The 19,191-nt window shown below is 47.9% G+C and overlaps 1 protein-coding gene across 1 annotated transcript; it reads left to right on the forward strand.

The window, feature by feature from the left end:
* The first annotated feature begins 226 nt into the window (after nucleotides 1–226).
* On the forward strand, nucleotides 227–11,345 carry LOC134206388 (uncharacterized). The gene is made up of 5 exons (XM_062682091.1): nucleotides 227–361; nucleotides 418–1,578; nucleotides 1,635–2,405; nucleotides 10,599–10,797; nucleotides 11,269–11,345. The coding sequence occupies exons 1-5, from the start codon at nucleotides 227–229 to the stop codon at nucleotides 11,343–11,345; spliced, it is 2,343 nt and encodes a 780-aa protein (XP_062538075.1).
* Nucleotides 11,346–19,191: the final 7,846 nt, after the last annotated feature.

Below are 19,191 nucleotides of genomic sequence, written 5' to 3' on the forward strand. Positions count from 1 at the left end.
ATCCGGCTCTGAACACCGAGGTGTCAACCCCCGCATGGCCTCACTGCATCTGCAAAGATAACCATGGGATCAAGAAGGCGACAACTCCAGCTGGGTTCGAGGGCAGCCCTAAGGGGACCCAACAAACATGAATAAAGCTAAATTAAACAAACAAGCATCGGAAGTGAACCCCTTCGCAAGGAGAGGTCTGGAGAGATCTCCACCCAACGCATCGGGTGGGAGAGAAATGGAGATGAAGGACACGAGTATCGAAGTAGTCGTCGTGGAGAGCGATAACGATACGCCAATAGTCGATAAGCAGCAGCACAATGCAGTGGAGATAGGGTCGAGTGGCATCCTGCCGAGCTTGACCGTCGTCATGGTGCAACTCGATGACATTATCGACTTCACCAATGAACGGGGCAATATGTCGAGGAGCTGAAGCTGAAATTGCTTAAGCTTCGCAATTTGGTTCTTGCTGCCAAGCAAGAACAGGAAGTGCTTGCGGCCAGGCTGGAAGGCTGTGGTAAAGCGGAGAAGAGTACACAGACTGCTCCCTTCTCCTTCCATAGTACCACAACCATGGCACAGGAGGCGTTAGATTTTGCCCTCAGCGACAGAGCGGTAGAGAGGAGAACAGATAAGCGAGCCAGGGACTCGCCTGGCATTAAGCGCTTTAAACAGAACGCAAAAATGCGTCGGGAGAGCGCAAATCAGAAGAGCGGGCCCACGGAAGTTGCAAACATGGGAGAACGGCGTAAGAAGAAAGCGAGGACGAAACGAGCCAGTCGGCCACCGGAGGAGGGAAGCCAACCCGACCAAGACAACCTGCGGTCGGACGGTCCCTGGCAAACGGTAGTAAATAAACCGAAGGTGAAAGCGGCAATCACGCGCCCGGCGAGAGCCAGACAGAAGGGTGAAGCACTTCTCATTAAAACAGAGAAAGAGCGCTACGCCGACGTGTTCAAGGCGATGCGCAGCGCCGAGAAACTGGCGGACCTTGGTAAAGAGGTTCGTAGCATAAGGCGGACGAGAGCGGGCGAGATGATCCTTGTCTTAAGGAAGGGCTCACAGGCGAACGGTACCTCATATGGAGCGCTAGCCCAGGAAGTCCTAGGCGAGAGCGTAGAAGTGAGGGCTCTACACGACGAAGTGACTCTCCAATGCAAGCAGCTGGACGAGGTCACGACATCGGAAGAGATCGCCTCGGCCATCAAGGACCAAGGTGGAGTGGTGGTAGCAAATGCGTCCATCCGTCTGCGAAGAGGACCGCAGGGGACGCAGATTGCCACGGTGAAGTTACCGGCCATCGACGCTAACAAGGTGATCAAAGTTGGTAAGCTGAAAGTTGGCTGGTCAGTATGTCCAGTCAGCCTCTACCAACCACCGGTAGTCGACAAGTGCTTCCGCTGCCTCGAACCGGGACACAAATCGTGGGCGTGCAAAGGGCCGGATAGGAGTAACCTATGTAGGCGATGCGGCGAAGAGGGCCATAAGGCGCACACGTGCGAGAAAGCACCATCGTGTACGCTATGCGCGAGCAGGAAGCAGGAACATAACCACGCTATGGGTGGACCTGCGTGCCCGTTGAGTGGTTATGCGAGGAAGCCGTGCAAGTAACGCAGCTCAACCTCAACCATTGTGCGGCCGCCCAGCAGTTGCTGTGGCAGTCGGTAGTAGAAGCGAGAACGGACGTCGCTATCTTGTCGGACCCGTACCGCATCCCCGCGGATAATGGGAACTGGGTAGCGGATAGATCCAAATCAGCGGCGATTTGTACGACGGGAAGATACCCGATCCAGGAAGTGCTGAACACAAGAGCGGAGGGTACTGTTATAGCGAAAATAAATGGAGTGTACTACTGCAGCTGCTACGCCCCACCAAGGTGGCCGATAGAACAATTCACCGAGATGGTCGATCGGCTAACATCAGACCTAGTGGGTAGCAAGCCAGTAGTAATTGCAGGAGACTTCAATGCGTGGGCGATAGAGTATGGATGTTGCTTTACTAACCGGAGAGGGCAAACGCTGCTAGAGGCTTTCGCCAAGCTGGATGTCGTGCTGTGCAACGAAGGCTCCAAAAGTACCTTCCAGCGAAACGGAGTGGAATCGATAATAGACGTAACGTTCTGCAGTCCAAGTTTGGTCGGTGATATGCAGTGGATGGTCGACGACGGTTACACCCACAGTGACCATCTAGCTATCCGGTACAGGATAGGCAGCGAGGCAAGAAGAGAAAGCCGGAGAGCTACTCCCACAACCCGGTCGTGGAAGGTCGCCCACTTCGACGGTGGGACCTTCAGTGAAGCTATGGGTCTGGAAGAAAACACGGGAAGTTTAAGCGGCGACGAACTGGTTGCGGTCCTGTCTCGAGCTTGTGACGCGACCATGCCGAGGAAGGTGCGACCACGGAACTGCAGGCCACAGGTATACTGGTGGAGCGATGAAATTGCAGCCCTTCGAGCAGCCTGTCTCCGGGCTAGAAGAAAAACGCAAAGGACACGCTTGGCGGAAGTGAGGGAGGAACGCATCGAGCAATTCAAAGCAGCGAGACTGGCTCTAAACAAGGCCATCAAAGAAAGCAAGAAAGCCTGCTTCGACAGACTGTGCCAGAGCGCCAACTCGAACCCATGGGGAGACGCCTATCGGGTGGTGATGGCCAAAACAAGAGGAGCACTGGCTCCTCCCGAGCGATGTCCAACGAGGCTGAAGACTATAATCGAGGCACTATTCCCGCACCACGGCCCAACCCACTGGCCGCCAGCAGCGAGGGTAGCAAATGATGAAGCGGTGGAGAGGGTGACGGTAGAAGAGATATTGACGGTGGCAAAGTCCCTCGACCCGAGTAAAGCACCTGGTCCGGACGGGATCCCGAATATGGCATTGAAGGCAGCCATAACGACTAACCCGAACATGTTTAGGTTGGCCATGCAGAAGTGTCTGGACGAGAGGACATTCCCGGATATATGGAAGAGACAGCGTTATGTCCTGTTACCGAAACCTGGCAAGCCACCAGGAGACCTCTCAGCGTACAGACCAATCTGTCTTATAGACACGGTAGGGAAGCTACTGGAGAAGTTGATCCTGAACAGACTGTCGCCGTACGTCGAGGAGGTAGGAGGATTATCGAGCGAGCAATTCGGCTTTCGGAGAGGAAGGTCTACTCTGGGTGCCATTAAATCGGTGGTTGACACTGCAAAGGTCGCCATCGAATGCAAGCGGCGCGGTATACGTTACTGCGCAGTAATAACACTCGGCGTGCGGAATGCATTCAACAGTGCGTGCTGGATGGAGATCGCGAACTCGTTGCTTCGGCTGGGAGTACCGGTAGGGCTGTATAAGATTCTGGGAAGCTACTTTCAGAATCGATTATTGATCTACGAGACAGACGAAGGCTTGGCTACCGCCCCATCACGGCAGGTGTCCCACAGGGATCAATTTTGGGTCCATTGCTGTGGAACGTGATGTACGATGGCGTGCTGCGGTTGAAGCTCCCGCCAGGAGTCAAGTTAGTGGGATTCGCCGATGACGTAACCATGACCGTGTACGGAGAATCCGTCGAAGAGGTCGAATTGACTGCAGCCTATTCGATCAGCCTAGTGGAGGAATGGTTGCGCAGCAAGAAGCTACAGTTGGCGCATCATAAAACGGAGATGATAGTCGTTAACAATCGGAAATCGGTTCAGGAGGCGACAATTAGAGTCGGCGGCTGCGACATCACCTCCAAGAGATCTCTGAAACAATTGGGGTGATGCTCGACGATAAGTTGAGCTTTAAAAGTCATGTCGACTACGCCTGCCAGCGCGCGTCGACGGCGATAGCGGCACTATCGAGGATGATGGCGAACAACTCTAGGGTGTGCTCCAGCAAGCGCAAGCTGCTGGCAAGCGTGGCGGTTTCAATACTACGATACGGAGGACCAGCTTGGGTGTCAGCGTTGAGCGTAAACTGCAACGTGCGAAAGCTGGAGAGTACTCATAGGCTAATGTGCCTGAGAGTTATCAGCGCATATCGCACCGTATCTCGCGAAGCGGCATGTGTACTCGCGGGCATGATGCCTATCAAACTGGTGGTAGAGGAAGACGAGGAGTGCTACGCCCTCAGGGGCACCGATAACGCTCGAAGGAATATAAAGGCAGCAACGGTAGCCAAATGGCAGAGAGAGTGGGACAACTCGCCTAAGGGAAGGTGGACCCATCGCTTAGTCCCAAGTGTGTCGGCATGGATTAGCAGACCTCATGGGGAGCTAAACTTTGGCTTGACCCAGTTCTTAACAGGCCATGGATGCTTCAAGTGGTACCTACACAGGTTTGGTCACGCGGCTTCTCCCACCTGTCCGCAATGCCCACACGGGACAGAAACGGCTGAACACATCCTGTTCACATGTCCTCGGTTCGAAACGGAGAGGAGTGCGATGTTGGGGGCATGCGGAACGGACACCAACACCGATAACATCGTCATAAAAATGTGCCAGAACCCAGAACAGTGGAGAGCGGTTGCAAGAGCGACGTCCAGGATAGCCGACATCCTGCAACGAAGTTGGCGCATAGAGCAGCAGCAGGCAGCCGTTACGGATAGCGGACCATGAGTCGTGGAAGTCGTGAATATATATGTCGATAATGGATGGGAACGACAGCGTCGCAACTGTATTCAGCTTGCGGCGAGCGCGTAGCCGCAGAACGTGGCGAAACGGCCGGGTTCGGAGGAGCTCCCGCTTTCAGGGGAACTTCTCGTCGGAGTAGGTTAGATCCGCCGTCAGGGACTATCCGAGTCGTTCGCGATCGCGACCGAGGCGGGAGCTAAATGGCTCAATGAATAAGGTGAGAGCTGAATGGCTCAAGGCAAATGAAACTCGGTTATCGGAGTAGGCTAGGTCCACCGCCGGGGATCAGCTGAGTAGACCGTGGCGTGCGAATGTACCGGCTTCGGGTCGTCGGGGCACCATTGAACTGGAAGTTATCTCCACCCGGAATCTTTGGATTGACCTCGGCACTCGCCCGGTCACCCGTTGAGACGGGTCGTCGGTTACGGGTGAGCTTCCGACGTCGGGGAACTCCCTGTCGGAGTAGGATTGATCCACCGCCGGGGACTATCCGAGTAGTCCGCGACCAAGGTGAGAGCTGAATGGCTCATCGGTTAAGCAAGAAGCTGAAAGGCGCAGTTCATGGGAAATCGGTTAATCGGAGTAGGCTAGGTCCACCGCCGGGGACCAATTGAGTAGATCGTGCCGCGTGAATGCACCTGCTTCGGGTCGTCGGGCACCACTGAACCGGAAGCTATCTCCACCCGGAATCTTTGGCCTGACCTCGGCACTCGTCCGGTCACCCGTTGAAGTGAGAATGTGCGTAGGACTTGAGCGGATCTATGAACATGCATACCAGGTGAATGTGTAGTGTTGGTAATGTAACAGCCATCCACGAATGCGGGTCGTCGGTATCGGGGAGCTTCCGCCGCCGGGGACTCCCCGTCGGAGTAGGGTAGATCCGCCGCCGGGGACTATCTGAGTAGCTTGCGAGCACGTTGAGAGCTAAATGGCTCTAAAAATAAAAGGAAAGTAGATGCGTTGCTGAATGGCACAAGGAAAAAAAAGTAAAGGGCTTAAGGGCCCACGCTTTTGTGTGCTTGCTGGCACCAATAAAGAGCCAAAGGGCTCAGACGTATGACAAAACATCGAAGAGAGGCACTGTGAAAGGTGTTGTTTTGGGAGGAGTACTTTAGTACTGCTTTCCCCACAGAAGTAATACTGAAAGGTAGTCCCGGGGGGAATTGTGCATTAGAAGAGAGGGTAACTCAAGTAACCTTCTGTTGCTTGGGTGGGTTTAGTGGGTCCGGCGGTCTGGCCTTCTGCCAACCGCGTCAACCCCACTCCCTGAGTGATAATTTCAGGTGTCTGTATGCAGATTTGCCTTCATCCCTCTATAAAAAAAAAAAAAAAAAAAAAATATGGGACAAAGTCGACGGGACGATTGGTTCGACGAAGAGTGCAAACAGATTCTGGAGGAGAAAGACGCAGCGCGGGTGGTCGCGCTGCAGCAAGGTACCCGGCAGAACATGGAACGTTATAGACCAGAAGCTCAACGTATCCCGCAAAGGCTTCGTGCCGCGAGCCGAAATGTGCCGGGATAAGGATGGGAGCATCTTGACGGACGAACGTGTTGTGATCGAAAGGTGGAAGCAGCACTACGAGAAACATTTGAATGGCGCTGAGAGTACAGGCAGTGAAAGTTAAGGCAGCGGAGGAGATGACTACGTCAGTTCAGCGAACGATGGAAGCCAACCAGCCCCCACCTTGAGGGAAGTTAAGGATGCCATTCAACAGCTAAAGACCAATAAAGCAGCTGGCAAGGATGGTATCGAAGCTGAGCTCATCAAGATGGGCCCGGAAAAGCTGGCCACTTGCCTGCACAAACTGATAGTCAGAATCTGGGAAACCGAACAGCTACCGGAGGAGTGGAAGGAAGGGGTTATATGCCCCATCTACAAAAAAGGCGAGAAGCTGGAGTCTGAGAACTTTCGAGCAATCACCATCCTTAATGCCGTCTATAAAGTGATATCCCAGATCAACTTCCGTCGTCTGTCACCAATAGACAATGAGTTCGTGTGAAGTTATCAAGCCGGCTTCGTTGACGGCCGCTCGACAACGGACCAGATCTTTACTGTACGGCAAATCCTTCAAAAATGCCGTGAATACCAGGTCCCAACGCACCATCTGTTCGTTGATTTCAAGGCGGCATACGACAGTATAGACCGCGTAGAGCTATGGAAAATTATGGACGAGAACAGCTTCCCTGGGAAGCTTACCAGACTGATCAAAGCAACGGTGGATGGTGTGCAAAACTGTGTGAAGGTTTCGGGCGAACACTCCAGTTCGTTCGAATCGCGCCGGGGACTAAGACAAGGTGATGGACTTTCGTGCCTGTTGTTCAACATTGTGCTAGAAGGTGTCATGCGGAAAGCCGGGTGTAACAGCCGGGGTACGATTTTCAACAGATGCAGTCAATTTATCGATCGTCTCCGATAACAGTTTTTCTTACGACCTACCCAATATTTTGATGCGCTTTGCACATTCGGCTTTCGATTTGTTATTACTCAAACAACAAAATGCCTTCAAATGGGTTTAAATTAGCATTTTTTGTTTATCTATGCCCAATAAAAGTTGTTTCTCTTTGAAAAATAGAGAAATTCGTTAGGTGTCAGAAAATTTTCACTTGCCCCATCCTTAGTAAAAATCAGACAAAGTCATACATTTTTTTTTTAATTTTATGGTTTTCATAAAATATTTTTTGTTGCTGGAATTAAAAACTATATGGACAACAAACTTATCAATGTACTTACTGAAAGTTTTTTTGAAAATCAAATATTTATTGATACGCAAAACAACTTGTACAAAAGTTAAAGTTGGCAGACGAGATAATTTTTTTTCTCGTTTGTAAGGAGCCATTTGGGTAGCACCCCCTATTCCCGTCTGCAACGTTAATAACTTGACCGTGTTCCAACCAAATGGCTTGATTGTTTGTACATCACTAGATATCGACTAGATATGGGCCCTCCTTAGCCGTGCGGTAAGACGCGCGGCTACAAAGCAAGACCATGCTGAGGGTGGCTGGGTTCGATTCCCGGTGCCGGTCTAGGCAATTTTCGGATTGGAAATTGTCTCGACTTCCCTGGGCATAAAAGTATCATCGTGCTAGCCTCATGATATACGAAGGCAAAAATGGTAACCTGGCTTAGAAACCTCGCAGTTAATAACTGTGGAAGTGTTTAATGAACACTAAGCTGCGAGGTAGCTCTGTCCCAGTGTGGGGATGTAATGCCAATAAGAAGAAGAAGATATCGACAGAAACTAACCATGCACTAAAAAACAAGTATTTTGGATGTAATGCGCTCGAATAATGAACGTTGCTGACGGGAATAGAAGGAAGGGATTGAACTTATCATTTCATTATCATTTAGTATTCAGCCAATAACTCATTCCAGAGGCGGAATTCCAAAAAGTGTTGTATGGCGGACTTCTAGCGCTGATTCCCGTCTACAACTTTGTCTAAGGGTACATTGCTCTATGTCTAATATTAACAGCGTGAAACGCTAGGGACAGTCAATATACTAAGGGCCGATTTCTTCACCTCCGCTTAGGCCTTAAACCAGGTTTAAACGTATGGGTAAGCACCGCTTAAGAGTTAAGCGAAGATGAAGAAATTGGCCCTAAATGATATTAAGTGTTATTATCATTTAAGGTACAGTGGGGCAAGTGGGTAAAGGAAATCGTATAGTTCATGTTCATCAAGTCATGAAAGTTGAATATAATATTGAAAATGATCATATTTATGACATAACGAATCATCTATCCAATCTTTATATGCCTGCGAACAAGATCTTTGAAAAATACTTTTAGGATACAAAATATTTAGAAAACAAAAAAAAATTGGTTTCATTTTTTTACTTGCCCCACGTGTGGGGTAAGTGAAAAAATGATTTTAAAAGAGGATTTTTCAATATAAGAACACATTTTCTGTTCATATATTTCATGCAAATGATAATTATACTGAATAGAACATAACTGTGATCTGTTGTGATGCTTTTTGACACTTCATGAAAGTCAAAGGGTACTAGAGTGCCTCCACTAAATGATTTTTATGTTTTCTTTACTTGAATTTTTTTAGATCTAATATCTCATCTCCATTTGTGTCTAACACTACTTTCTATTTCAGGTTTATAGTAATGAACTTTGGCGATAATGCAGAGAAATTATCTTTGAAATATTCATCAAACCTGGAATCATATTGTGTTTCATTAACAATCCACTTATGATTTCAGTAAAAGAGTCTACATTAACAAATAAATAAATTTTATAAATTTCAACTAAATAAATCATAATTGTTGATATATTTGCAATAGTATGCTTGTTTAAGCTATATAAATAACATTTTTTTTATGAATTATTCAAACATGGATTATTTAAAACACTGACACGCTTGGCACTTTGGGTTCCTGAATTAGTATTACCACGTATCACTGTAATAACCAAAAGCCTTCGAATGAGTTCGAATTGGTATCATTTGTTTAAATACGCTTAATAGAAATTATTTGTGTTTGGAAAATAAGAGAAATGCATTCAGTGTCTGAAAATTTTCACTTACCCCATCCATGGTAAAAAACAAGCAAAGCAATAAAATATTTTTTTCAAAATTTTTGATGTTCATATCAATATTTTTGTGGCTGGAATTCAAAACTACAAAGAAAACCAACTTATCAATGCACTAATTGAATGTGTTATGGAAACCAACATAAAAAAAAATTGTATTTATTGACACGCAAAACAACTTGTGCAAAAGATAAACTTGAAAGGTTAATAAACTTTTACTCTCGCATGTTGAAATGGTTCATTATTTCATGTTTCACTTAATCAACGAATTGATTTGAATGGCCGTTTATGATTTTTTTTTTTTTTATTTATTTATTCAACTTTCAACTTATCTAATACAATTTGTTTAGTAGCAATCTAAAATCGTGTTACGGATCTCCTTTCAGCGATATCTTAGCATTTTTATATTTCAGTAATTAAGGATATTATTTTACTGTTTAACATGGAAGGAAAAGTTTAGAATTCAAAAAACCTTCAAAATTATTTAGGAAAAAAAAGAGAAAAGAAAAAGCTTAATTCTACTATCACATTTCGGCCATCTCTTGTAGATATGGATTTGTAGAGGAGGAACAGCTTTGGTGGAACTTCGGTACCAGTCTTTGAAACCAGTCGTCTATACGCTCAACTCCAGCAAGCGTATGTAACTCATCCGTTGGGAATAGGAAGTCCAAATCTAGTATCATCTTTAGTAGGCGATTTTGCTTGACTTGTAATTTATTGCGGTGAGTTTGAGCACAGTTGTACCAGGCAGGGAAGCCATACGCAACCGTAGGCCGGAAGATGGTTTTGTATAGCAATAACTTGATGCTGGGATTCAGGCGAGACCGTCTTTTCACGAGCGGGTATAGAGTTCTCGTTAGTTTGTCGCATTTTTTTATACATGACGCCACGTGACAACCAAAGTTTAGCTTTTTATCCAGAATCACACCAAGGTAGCCAACAGTTGAAGACCATGGAATTTCAACACCGTTGCAATATACTTGGCTCTGCGGTAAGTATTTCGGGCTTCGACGACGTGTAAAGAAGATCGCCTGAAATTTGGCAGGATTGGCTTTAACTTTCCATCTCTCTTGGTGCTTCTGAATCGAGTCGTGTGCTTCTTGAAGTTTGTCGATCACAACATTTGGGTCGCGATGTGAAGCAATGAATCCAGTGTCGTCCGCAAACAGGTAATACTGTACCCCGTCAACTTTGACGATATCGGCGGAGAAAATGTTGTATAAGGTTGGGCTTAGCACAGAACCTTGGGGAACTCCAAAAGGTATTCCTACTGGGTCTGATGTACAACCGTTTACCGAGACTTGGAAAGTTCGGCCCGTCAAAAAACTACACACAATTTTAAGAATTAGCATAGGAAAATTTCCGAGTAGCATTTTGTGCAGTATCGCTTCGTGCCAGACCGAGTCATATGCTTTCTCTACGTCGAGCAGGGTTAACCCAGAAGATTTCCCCCGTTGGAAATTTCTTTCTTCTTACAGGTATTTTTCATTGCTTTGGTGATGCGCCAAATGTTGATATCGCCACGAGACATTGATCCTAACGATTCTTCAAATTTGTTGAAGCGGGCATCCGCGCAATCATTGCGGATACGGTTTGACAGTGATGCAACGATTTCTTTCAGTAGAGGATCCCTAGTCCGCATCCACTGTCGCCGGCGTCGGTTTCGTAGTTGGATCAGTAATTTAGTTTCTTCAGGGATGCAAGCTGTTTTGTAGGGGCGAACATTCGTTTGTGGTACCGCCGCTGACTCTGCCTCCAAGAGTGCATCTTTGAAATAAACAAGAGCAGCATCAATGCCATTTGCGTCCAGAATGTCGGCAACCACCGGGTCATTGGGATTCAACTTGTTACTAGCTATTCTTTGAAAAATTTGCCAGTCGGCGCGAGCGTAACAACCAACAGTGTTTGTGTGTGCCGCAGCCACGTCTGTGAGGTCGATTTCAAAGGTAACGGGCAAATGGTCCGAAGAGAGTTCATTCAGGACGATTGGTTTACTCATGTCGATAATGTTGTTGGATAAGACGAGGCCCAGCGTGGATGGTTTCCCCCTTCCCGTTGGTTGAAAAGTTGGCGAATCCGGAAAGTTGATATTGAAACTCGAGCGAGCAGCTTCCTGATACAAAATATTTCCGGCCTTGTTACTTTTAGCGCAGTTCCAGTGGGAATGTCTAGCATTGAAATCACCGACTACGAAGAATGGACCTTCACGAGACACCATGGAGTGAATGTCCCGACGAAATTGAGACCAGTTTGAGCACCGCCGTGCACCAGCAAAATATGCGGCGATGATGCATATCTCACTTCCTCCATCCATTGAGATCAATATACCGGCAGCTTCGATCAGTTTCGTCGAAATACCAATTTGTTTGAATTGTAATCCCTTTCGTATGGCAAGTAGCACACCACCGCCTCTCCCGACATCATCATTAGCGGCCCGGTCGAGCCGAACACAGCAGAAATTTGGGTGATGAAAAGATAGATTAGGTTGTAACCATGTTTCCGTGACTACCGCTACGTCGATGTTGTATCGCAGGATAAAGTCGAAAAACTCCATATGCTTATTATGAATGGATCTTCCATTCCAGTTAGCTATACGAAGCGACAGTCGATTAGCCATTATAAACGTACTTCATAATAAGCTCAGAGAGAGCTAAAAATTGTTGCTCCTTGTTTCGGCAGCTTTGCAAACGCCGGAACAAATCCTTTGCTAGGCAAAGGAATTCGGTGACGGTGAATAGGTTCGGATCTTGCACATCTGTTCTCTGGGAACTCGCACCTTGCACAACTTGGGAGAAGGTGAGTCGGTCGGTTACGCACGTGATGTTTTGTTGCCCTTGAACAATAGGAGCATTCCTAGGATGCCTTGGCATCGCAGCCGACGTACGCGGGAGATAAATGTGGATTTTTTTTGGAAAGACGCCGTCGGTTCTCTTCTTGCTGCTTTATGTAATTCGTGCGGCTAGGGCAGCCGCGATAATTGGCAGTATGGTTACCGCTGCAGTTGGCACATCGAATTTCGCTACGTGTGGCAACGGCGTCGTTTAAGTTGGCCTTAGCCGGAAGCTTACATTTGTCGGTAAAATGTTTCTCGCCACACTTGATACAAAGGGGAGAGACGTTACAGTATCGCATTCCATGCCCGAATTGTTGACAACGGTGGCATTGTACTGCGTCATCGGATTTCCTGACAAAGTATCTCCATTTAACCACCGTGTTGAACAATGCCTTGATTGCTTGCAATTCCGATAGCTTTACGGAGCCTTTCTCGAAGTAGAGCAGGTACAGCACACTTTCTATAGCTCCAACATTTTTCCGTGAAAAAATTTTGATCTCCGCCGGGTTGATTCCTTTGCAATTAATTTCATCCTTCAGCTCAGCTATGTTGTAATCAAGTTAACATTTGAACAATCAAGATACCCTAGCTACACCCTGTCCCTAGTTACTAGAACTTGTTATTTTTCACAAACAGTTATATTACAATAAACCTCAGTTGAAGCTAGACGCATTTTGACTCTTCTATCAATTCGGTATCCCAAGAGGTTATGGGCTCCACCAGTAAAGATTCGGTGCACGGAATTCCTCAATTTCACGGAGGACCAGATTGGAGCTTTCGTGTACGAATGTATCTGGACGCTATGGGAGTGAAGAATACCCTGACGGAAGATGCCCCAGACGTGGCGGCGGAAAAAGCGAAGTTCGACGAGGCGGACAAAAAGGCCAAATCTATTATTATCAGTTTCCTGGGAGATGATTGTCTCGAAATTGTCCGTGAAAAACAAACGGCGAAGCAGATGTGGAAGGCTCTGGAAAACTCGTTTGCCAAGAAATCACTAGCGACGCAGAATCTGATCCGAAAGCAACTTGGGCGTTTGAAGATGAAGGAAGGTGAATCAATGCGAAATCATTTGGTGTGTTTCGACGACCTTATTCGACAACTACGGGTGGCTGGAGCGGAACTAAAGGAGCCTGACATGATGGTTACATTGTTCAGGACGCTTCCAGAATCATACGACCCACTGATAACAGCCCTGGAAAATCTCGGTGATGATGATCTGACGCTAGATGTGGTGAAGCAACGGCTTTTGGGTGAAGAGGTGAAGCAACACGATCGCCATCAAGAAGGCACGAACGACAAGTCTACTGCTTTTGCTGGTAATAAGGATCGAGTAAATTCGAAGAAATTCGCAGGCAAGTGCCACCGATGTGGTAAGAAAGGGCACATGAAGAAGGACTGCCGTCTGAAGGTTCCAAACGAAGCAAACATGGCAACTGGAAGAAAGGGAGTAAGTTTCATGGCCGGTCGCACAGGAGGACGTCGAAGCGGTGAAGAACGGTTAGTTTTCAAGCTTGACTCCGGATCAAGCGATCACCTGGTGAACAACGCTGCAGTGTTCTCATCGTTGTGCAAATTGTCCAGACCTGTCTTTATCAACGTTGCTAAAGATGGCCAAACTTTGGAAGCACGAAAGAAGGGTGTCATCGAAGGATTGAGCAACAAAGGAATTCCCATGAAGATCAACGACGTTTTGTTTATACCGGATCTGCGAGATAACCTGATGTCAGTTAAGAAACTAGCCAAGGCAGGAATCTCGGTACTATTCTGCGGTAATCAAGCTACTTTGCGGAAGGATGACACGATCGTTGCAACGGCATATCTTAAAGGAAGTCTGTATGAACTAGATGTTGAAGTTAAAAACTCCTATGCGAATTCATGTCAAGCTGAAGCGAGTGATTTGTGGCATCGCAGGCTGGGCCATCTCAACCATCAAGCAATTTCAACAATGGTGCAACAAGGCATGGTGAACGGTATAAATTCAAAATCAGAGAAGACAGGAATCTGCGAACCGTGTGTGCAGGGCAAGCAATGCCGTGAGCCCTTTCATGGAACTCGTCAACGCGCGACTAGAGTCTTGGAAAGGATTCATTCGGACGTTTGCGGTCCGATCGATCCCCCTGCGTGGGATGGTTCACGCTATTTCGTATCTTTCATCGATGACTATAGTCATTTCTCGATGATATATCTGATAAAGAAAAAGTCGCAAGTTTTCGAAAAATTTCGTGAATATGAAGCTATGGTAACTGCAGCATTCGACAAGAAAATTTCAAAGCTCACGGTGGATCAAGGCACAGAATACGGCTCGAACGAACAGAAAAAGTGGTACAAGACGAAGGGTATCCAAATCGAAACTACGGTTGCATATACCCCACAACAGAACGGGGTGGCAGAGCGGTTCAACCGAACGCTCATCGAAAAAGTCCGCGCAATGCTCCTAGATTCCCGAATGCCGAAAAATATGTGGTGCGAAGCTGCGTTGACTGGTGTCTACCTACTTGACCGAAGTCCAACGGCAGCTCTTCCAGTGAAATCGACCCCTGCGGAGGTGTGGATAGGAGTGAAGCCCAATCTGGAGAAACTGCGTATTTTCGGTTGCTGTGCGTTTGCCTGGATACCAGGCCAACAGCGGAAGAAACTGGACGCTAAAAGTTTTGAAGTAGTCATGGTAGGATACGCGCCGAACGGCTATCGGCTTTGGGATCGAACCCGACAGAAGATTATTATTGCTCGAGACGTAAAGTTTGACGAAGCTCGTTTTCCGTATAAATTAAACGGTGAGTCAACGAACCAATCACCGTTAATCGTCCCGTATTCCTACGGAAAAGAGGGGGATAAAGAACCCGTAATCGAACTTGAAATGCCAACGATGATGAGACAGCAGACAGACCATGCAGATGAATCCAATGACGAAGAAGAGCAGGAGTGCGAGGGCCAGTTAGACAACGTGAATGAAGAAGAGGACGAACGAACAGCACCGGCGCTCCCTTCGCAAATAGAAAACCACGAGTCCGAAGGACAAACGTTGGTGAGGCGCAGCGAACGGGAGCGCACGTTACCTGGTAAGCTACTAGATTATTTCGTTGGTTACGGAGCAATTTCTGGTGTTCCTTTGTCTCCAGATGTTCCTGATATGTTTGGTCAGATTGCCCTTCGAGATGACAGAGACAATTGGATGCGTGCTGTAGCGAGCGAATTGGAGTCTTTGGAGAAAAATAAAGTCTGGGAATTGACGACCTGCCCGAAAAATATTAAGCCACTCAAATCCAAGTGGGTGTTCCGGCTGAAGGAAAATGAAAATGGTCAACCGGTTCGCTATAAGGCCCGCCTTGTAGCAAAGGGGTTTCTCCAGAAGCAAGGCCAGGATTACGACGAGACCTACGCGCCTGTGGCCAGATTGGCCACTATTCGAACCGTTATGGCAGTTGGTGTGCATCGGCAATACTATTTTCATCAAATGGATGTGTGCACAGCATTTCTGCACGGTCGCTTGAAGGAAACCATCTACATGGAAGTCCCGGATGGCGTGTCAGCGCAACCTGGTCAAGTCTGCCGATTGCTGAAATCCCTGTATGGGTTGAAACAGTCGCCAAGGTGTTGGAACGACCGGTTTAACGAGGCAATTTTGAACATGGGTTTCAAAAGGTCAAAACACGACTACTGCTTATACACAAAGCTAGAAGATGGAGACGAACTTGTACTTATCATGTACGTAGACGATCTGATGGTGGCAGGCCGCAATCTGGCGGCGATTATTAAATTGAAGAAGGACTTAGCCTCAATGTTTGAGATGTCCGACTGTGGAGAGCTACGACACTTCCTAGGAATGAAGATCGAGTACAACCACGAAGATGGACAGCTGCAGTTATCTCAAGATGCAAGCATTGATAAGCTGATAACCCGTTTCGGAATGTCCGAATGTAATCCAGCGCGAACCCCGATGGAGAAAGGCCTGGTGTTAAAACGTGAAGGAGAAAATATCAACCAACCGTACCGGGAATTACTCGGTTCACTAATGTACGTTATGCTTAGTGTTCGACCGGATATATGCTATCCCGTTGGTTACCTGGGCAGGTTCCAACAACAGCCGTCTACCGAGCATTGGCAAGCTCTAAAGCGAATCGTTCGCTACTTGCAAGGCACAAAGAAATTGATGTTGCAGGTCAATTTGTAGATGCAGACTAGGCTTCCGACACTGAAGATAGGAAATCCATCAGCGGATATATTTTTCAAGTGTTTGGGTGTACGGTAGCCTGGTGCAGTAAAAAGCAGACCACTGTCGCCACTTCGTCTAGCGAGGCGGAGTACGTTGCACTCAGTGCAGCAGTTGCAGAATCCTTATGGCTGCAAGGAATACTTGAAGATCTTCAACAATCGTCCAGACCCATTACAATTTATGAAGATAACAGAAGTTGCATTTGTATGGCGAAAAATCTGGAGACGAAGCGCACAAAACACATAGACATTAAGCATCACTTTGTGCGCGATCATGTGGCCTCAGGGACTTTAAAGATTGAACCAATTAGGACTCAAGACCAAGTTGCGGATATTTTTACAAAGGCGCTGGAGTTCAACAGATTCAAGACCCTGAGAACAGAACTAGGATTATCCGATTGAGCGGGGGTGTAATCAAGTTAACATTTGAACAATCAAGATACCCTAGCTACACCCTGTCCCTAGTTACTAGAACTTGTTATTTTTCACAAACAGTTATATTACAATAAACCTCAGTTGAAGCTAGACGCATTTTGACTCTTCTATCAATTCGGTATCCCAAGATATGTCGAATAGTGGCAGGCCCGAGAGGATGAAACGCGCTTGCTGCTTATGCGAAGGAGTGAATGTGAAAAACTCCGTATGTGTATCACGTAGCACTTTGATTGCAGAATCGAAGATAGATTCATCTGCTGCAGTGAGTTGCGTCCCGGATTTCACCACTTTCACCTGATAGCCGGTTTGCGGAACACTACCTAGGTTCAGTAGCTCACGAATGTGTTTCGTGCCCTTGTTTCATTCATTTATTTAGTTAACATCTAAACAGATAACACTGAATCAACAATTTGACGCCACAATGCACGGTTCGAGGCCGCATCTCTCCATCCTCGGATACGCCCCACGCTCGCCAAGTCGTTCTGCACCTGGTCTGCCCATCTCGCTCGCTGCGCTCCACGCCGTCTCGTACCTGCCGGATCGGAAGCGAACACCATCTTTGCAGGGTTGCTGTCCGGCATTCTTGCAACATGTCCTGCCCATCGTACCCTTCCGGCTTTAGCCACCTTCTGGATACTGGGTTCGCCGTAGAGTTGGGCGAGCTCATGGTTCATTCTTCGCCGCCACACACCGTCTTCTTGCACACCGCCAAAGATGGTCCTAAGCACCCGTCTCTCGAATACTCCGAGTGCTTGCAAGTCCTCCTCGAGCATTGTCCATGTTTCATGTCCGTAGAGGACTACCGGTCTTATTAACGTCTTGTACATGACACATTTGGTGCGGTGGCGCATCTTTTTCGACCGCAGTTTCTTCTGGAGCCCGTAGTAGGCCCGACTTCCACAGATGATGCGCCTTCGTATTTCACGACTAACGTTGTTGTCAGCCGTTAGCAAGGATCCGAGGTAGACGAATTCCTCGACCACCTCGAAGGTATCCCCGTCTATCGTAACACTGCTTCCCAGGCGGGCCCTGTCGCGCTCGGTTCCGCCCACAAGCATGTACTTTGTCTTTGACGCATTCACCACCAGTCCAACTTTTGTTGCTTCACGTTTCAGGCGGGTGTACAGTTCTGCCACCTTTGCAAATGTTCGGCCGACAATGTCCATGTCATCCGCGAAGCAAATAAATTGACTGGATCTGTTGAAAATCGTACCCCGGCTGTTACACCCGGCTCTCCGCATGACACCTTCTAGCGCAATGTTGAACAACAGGCACGAAAGTCCATCACCTTGTCTTAGTCCCCGGCGCGATTCGAACGAACTGGAGTGTTCGCCCGAAATCTTCACACAGTTTTGCACACCATCCACCGTTGCTTTGATCAGTCTGGTAAGCTTCCCAGGGAAGCTGTTCTCGTCCATAATTTTCCATAGCTCTACGCGGTCTATACTGTCGTATGCCGCCTTGAAATCAACGAACAGATGGTGCGTTGGGACCTGGTATTCACGGCATTTTTGAAGGATTTGCCGTACAGTAAAGATCTGGTCCGTTGTCGAGCGGCCGTCAACGAAGCCGGCTTGATAACTTCCCACGAACTCGTTCACTAATGGTGACAGACGACGGAAGATGATCTGGGATATCACTTTGTAGGCGGCATTAAGGATGGTGATCGCTCGAAAGTTCTCACACTCCAGTTTGTCGCCTTTCTTGTAGATGGGGCATATAACCCCTTCCTTCCACTCCTCCGGTAGCTGTTCGGTTTCCCAGATTCTGACTATCAGTTTGTGCAGGCAAGTGGCCAGCTTTTCCGGGCCCATCTTGATGAGCTCAGCTCCGATACCATCCTTACCAGCTGATTTATTGGTCTTTAGCTGTTGAATGGCATCCTTAACTTCCCTCAAGGTGGGGGCTGGTTGGCTTCCATCGTCCGCTGAACTGACGTAGTCATCTCCTCCGCTGCCTTGACTTTCACTGCCTGTACTCTCAGCGCCATTCAGATGTTCCTCGTAGTGCTGCTTCCACCTTTCGATCACCACACGTTCGTCCGTCAAGATGCTCCCATCCTTATCCCGGCACATTTCGGCTCGCGGCACGAAGCCTTTGCGGGATGCGTTGAGCTTCTGATAGAACTTGCGTGTATCTTGAGAACGGCACAGCTGTTCCATCTCCTCGCACTCCGCTTCTTCCAGGCGGCGTTTCTTCTCCTGAAAAAGGCGGGTCTGCTGTCTCCGCTTCCGTCTATAACGTTCCACGTTCTGCCGGGTACCTTGCTGCAGCGCAACCGCCCGCGCTGCGTCCTTCTCCTCCAGAATCTGTCTGCACTCTTCGTCGAACCAATCGTTCCGTCGACTTCGACCCATATACCCGACGTTGTTCTCCGCTGCGTCGTTAATGGCTGCTTTAACTGTACTCCAGCAGTCCTCAAGAGGGGCCCCATCGAGCTCACCCTCTTCCGGCAACGCTGCCTCGAGATGCTGCGCGTATGCAGTGGCGACATCAGGTTGCTTCAGTCGCTCTAGGTCGTACCGCGGCGGTCGTCGGTACCGAACATTGTTGATGACGGATAGTTTTGGGCGCAGTTTAACCATCAC

Source organism: Armigeres subalbatus, chromosome 1 (assembly GCF_024139115.2).
Source record: "Armigeres subalbatus isolate Guangzhou_Male chromosome 1, GZ_Asu_2, whole genome shotgun sequence".
In the NCBI taxonomy this organism is placed as follows: domain Eukaryota; kingdom Metazoa; phylum Arthropoda; class Insecta; order Diptera; family Culicidae; genus Armigeres; species Armigeres subalbatus.

What these genes read in the sequence shown, in the direction of transcription:
- LOC134206388 (XM_062682091.1), top strand. Translation starts at nt 227, where the DNA reads ATGGAGATGAAGGACACGAGTATCGAAGTAGTCGTCGTGGAGAGCGAT. An exon ending in CGAGCTTGACCGTCGTCATG is followed by an intron (nt 362 to 417) that starts GTGCAACTCGAT and finishes TATGTCGAGGAG; the next exon opens with CTGAAGCTGAAATTGCTTAA. An exon ending in CGTGCCCGTTGAGTGGTTAT is followed by an intron (nt 1,579 to 1,634) that starts GCGAGGAAGCCG and finishes GCGGCCGCCCAG; the next exon opens with CAGTTGCTGTGGCAGTCGGT.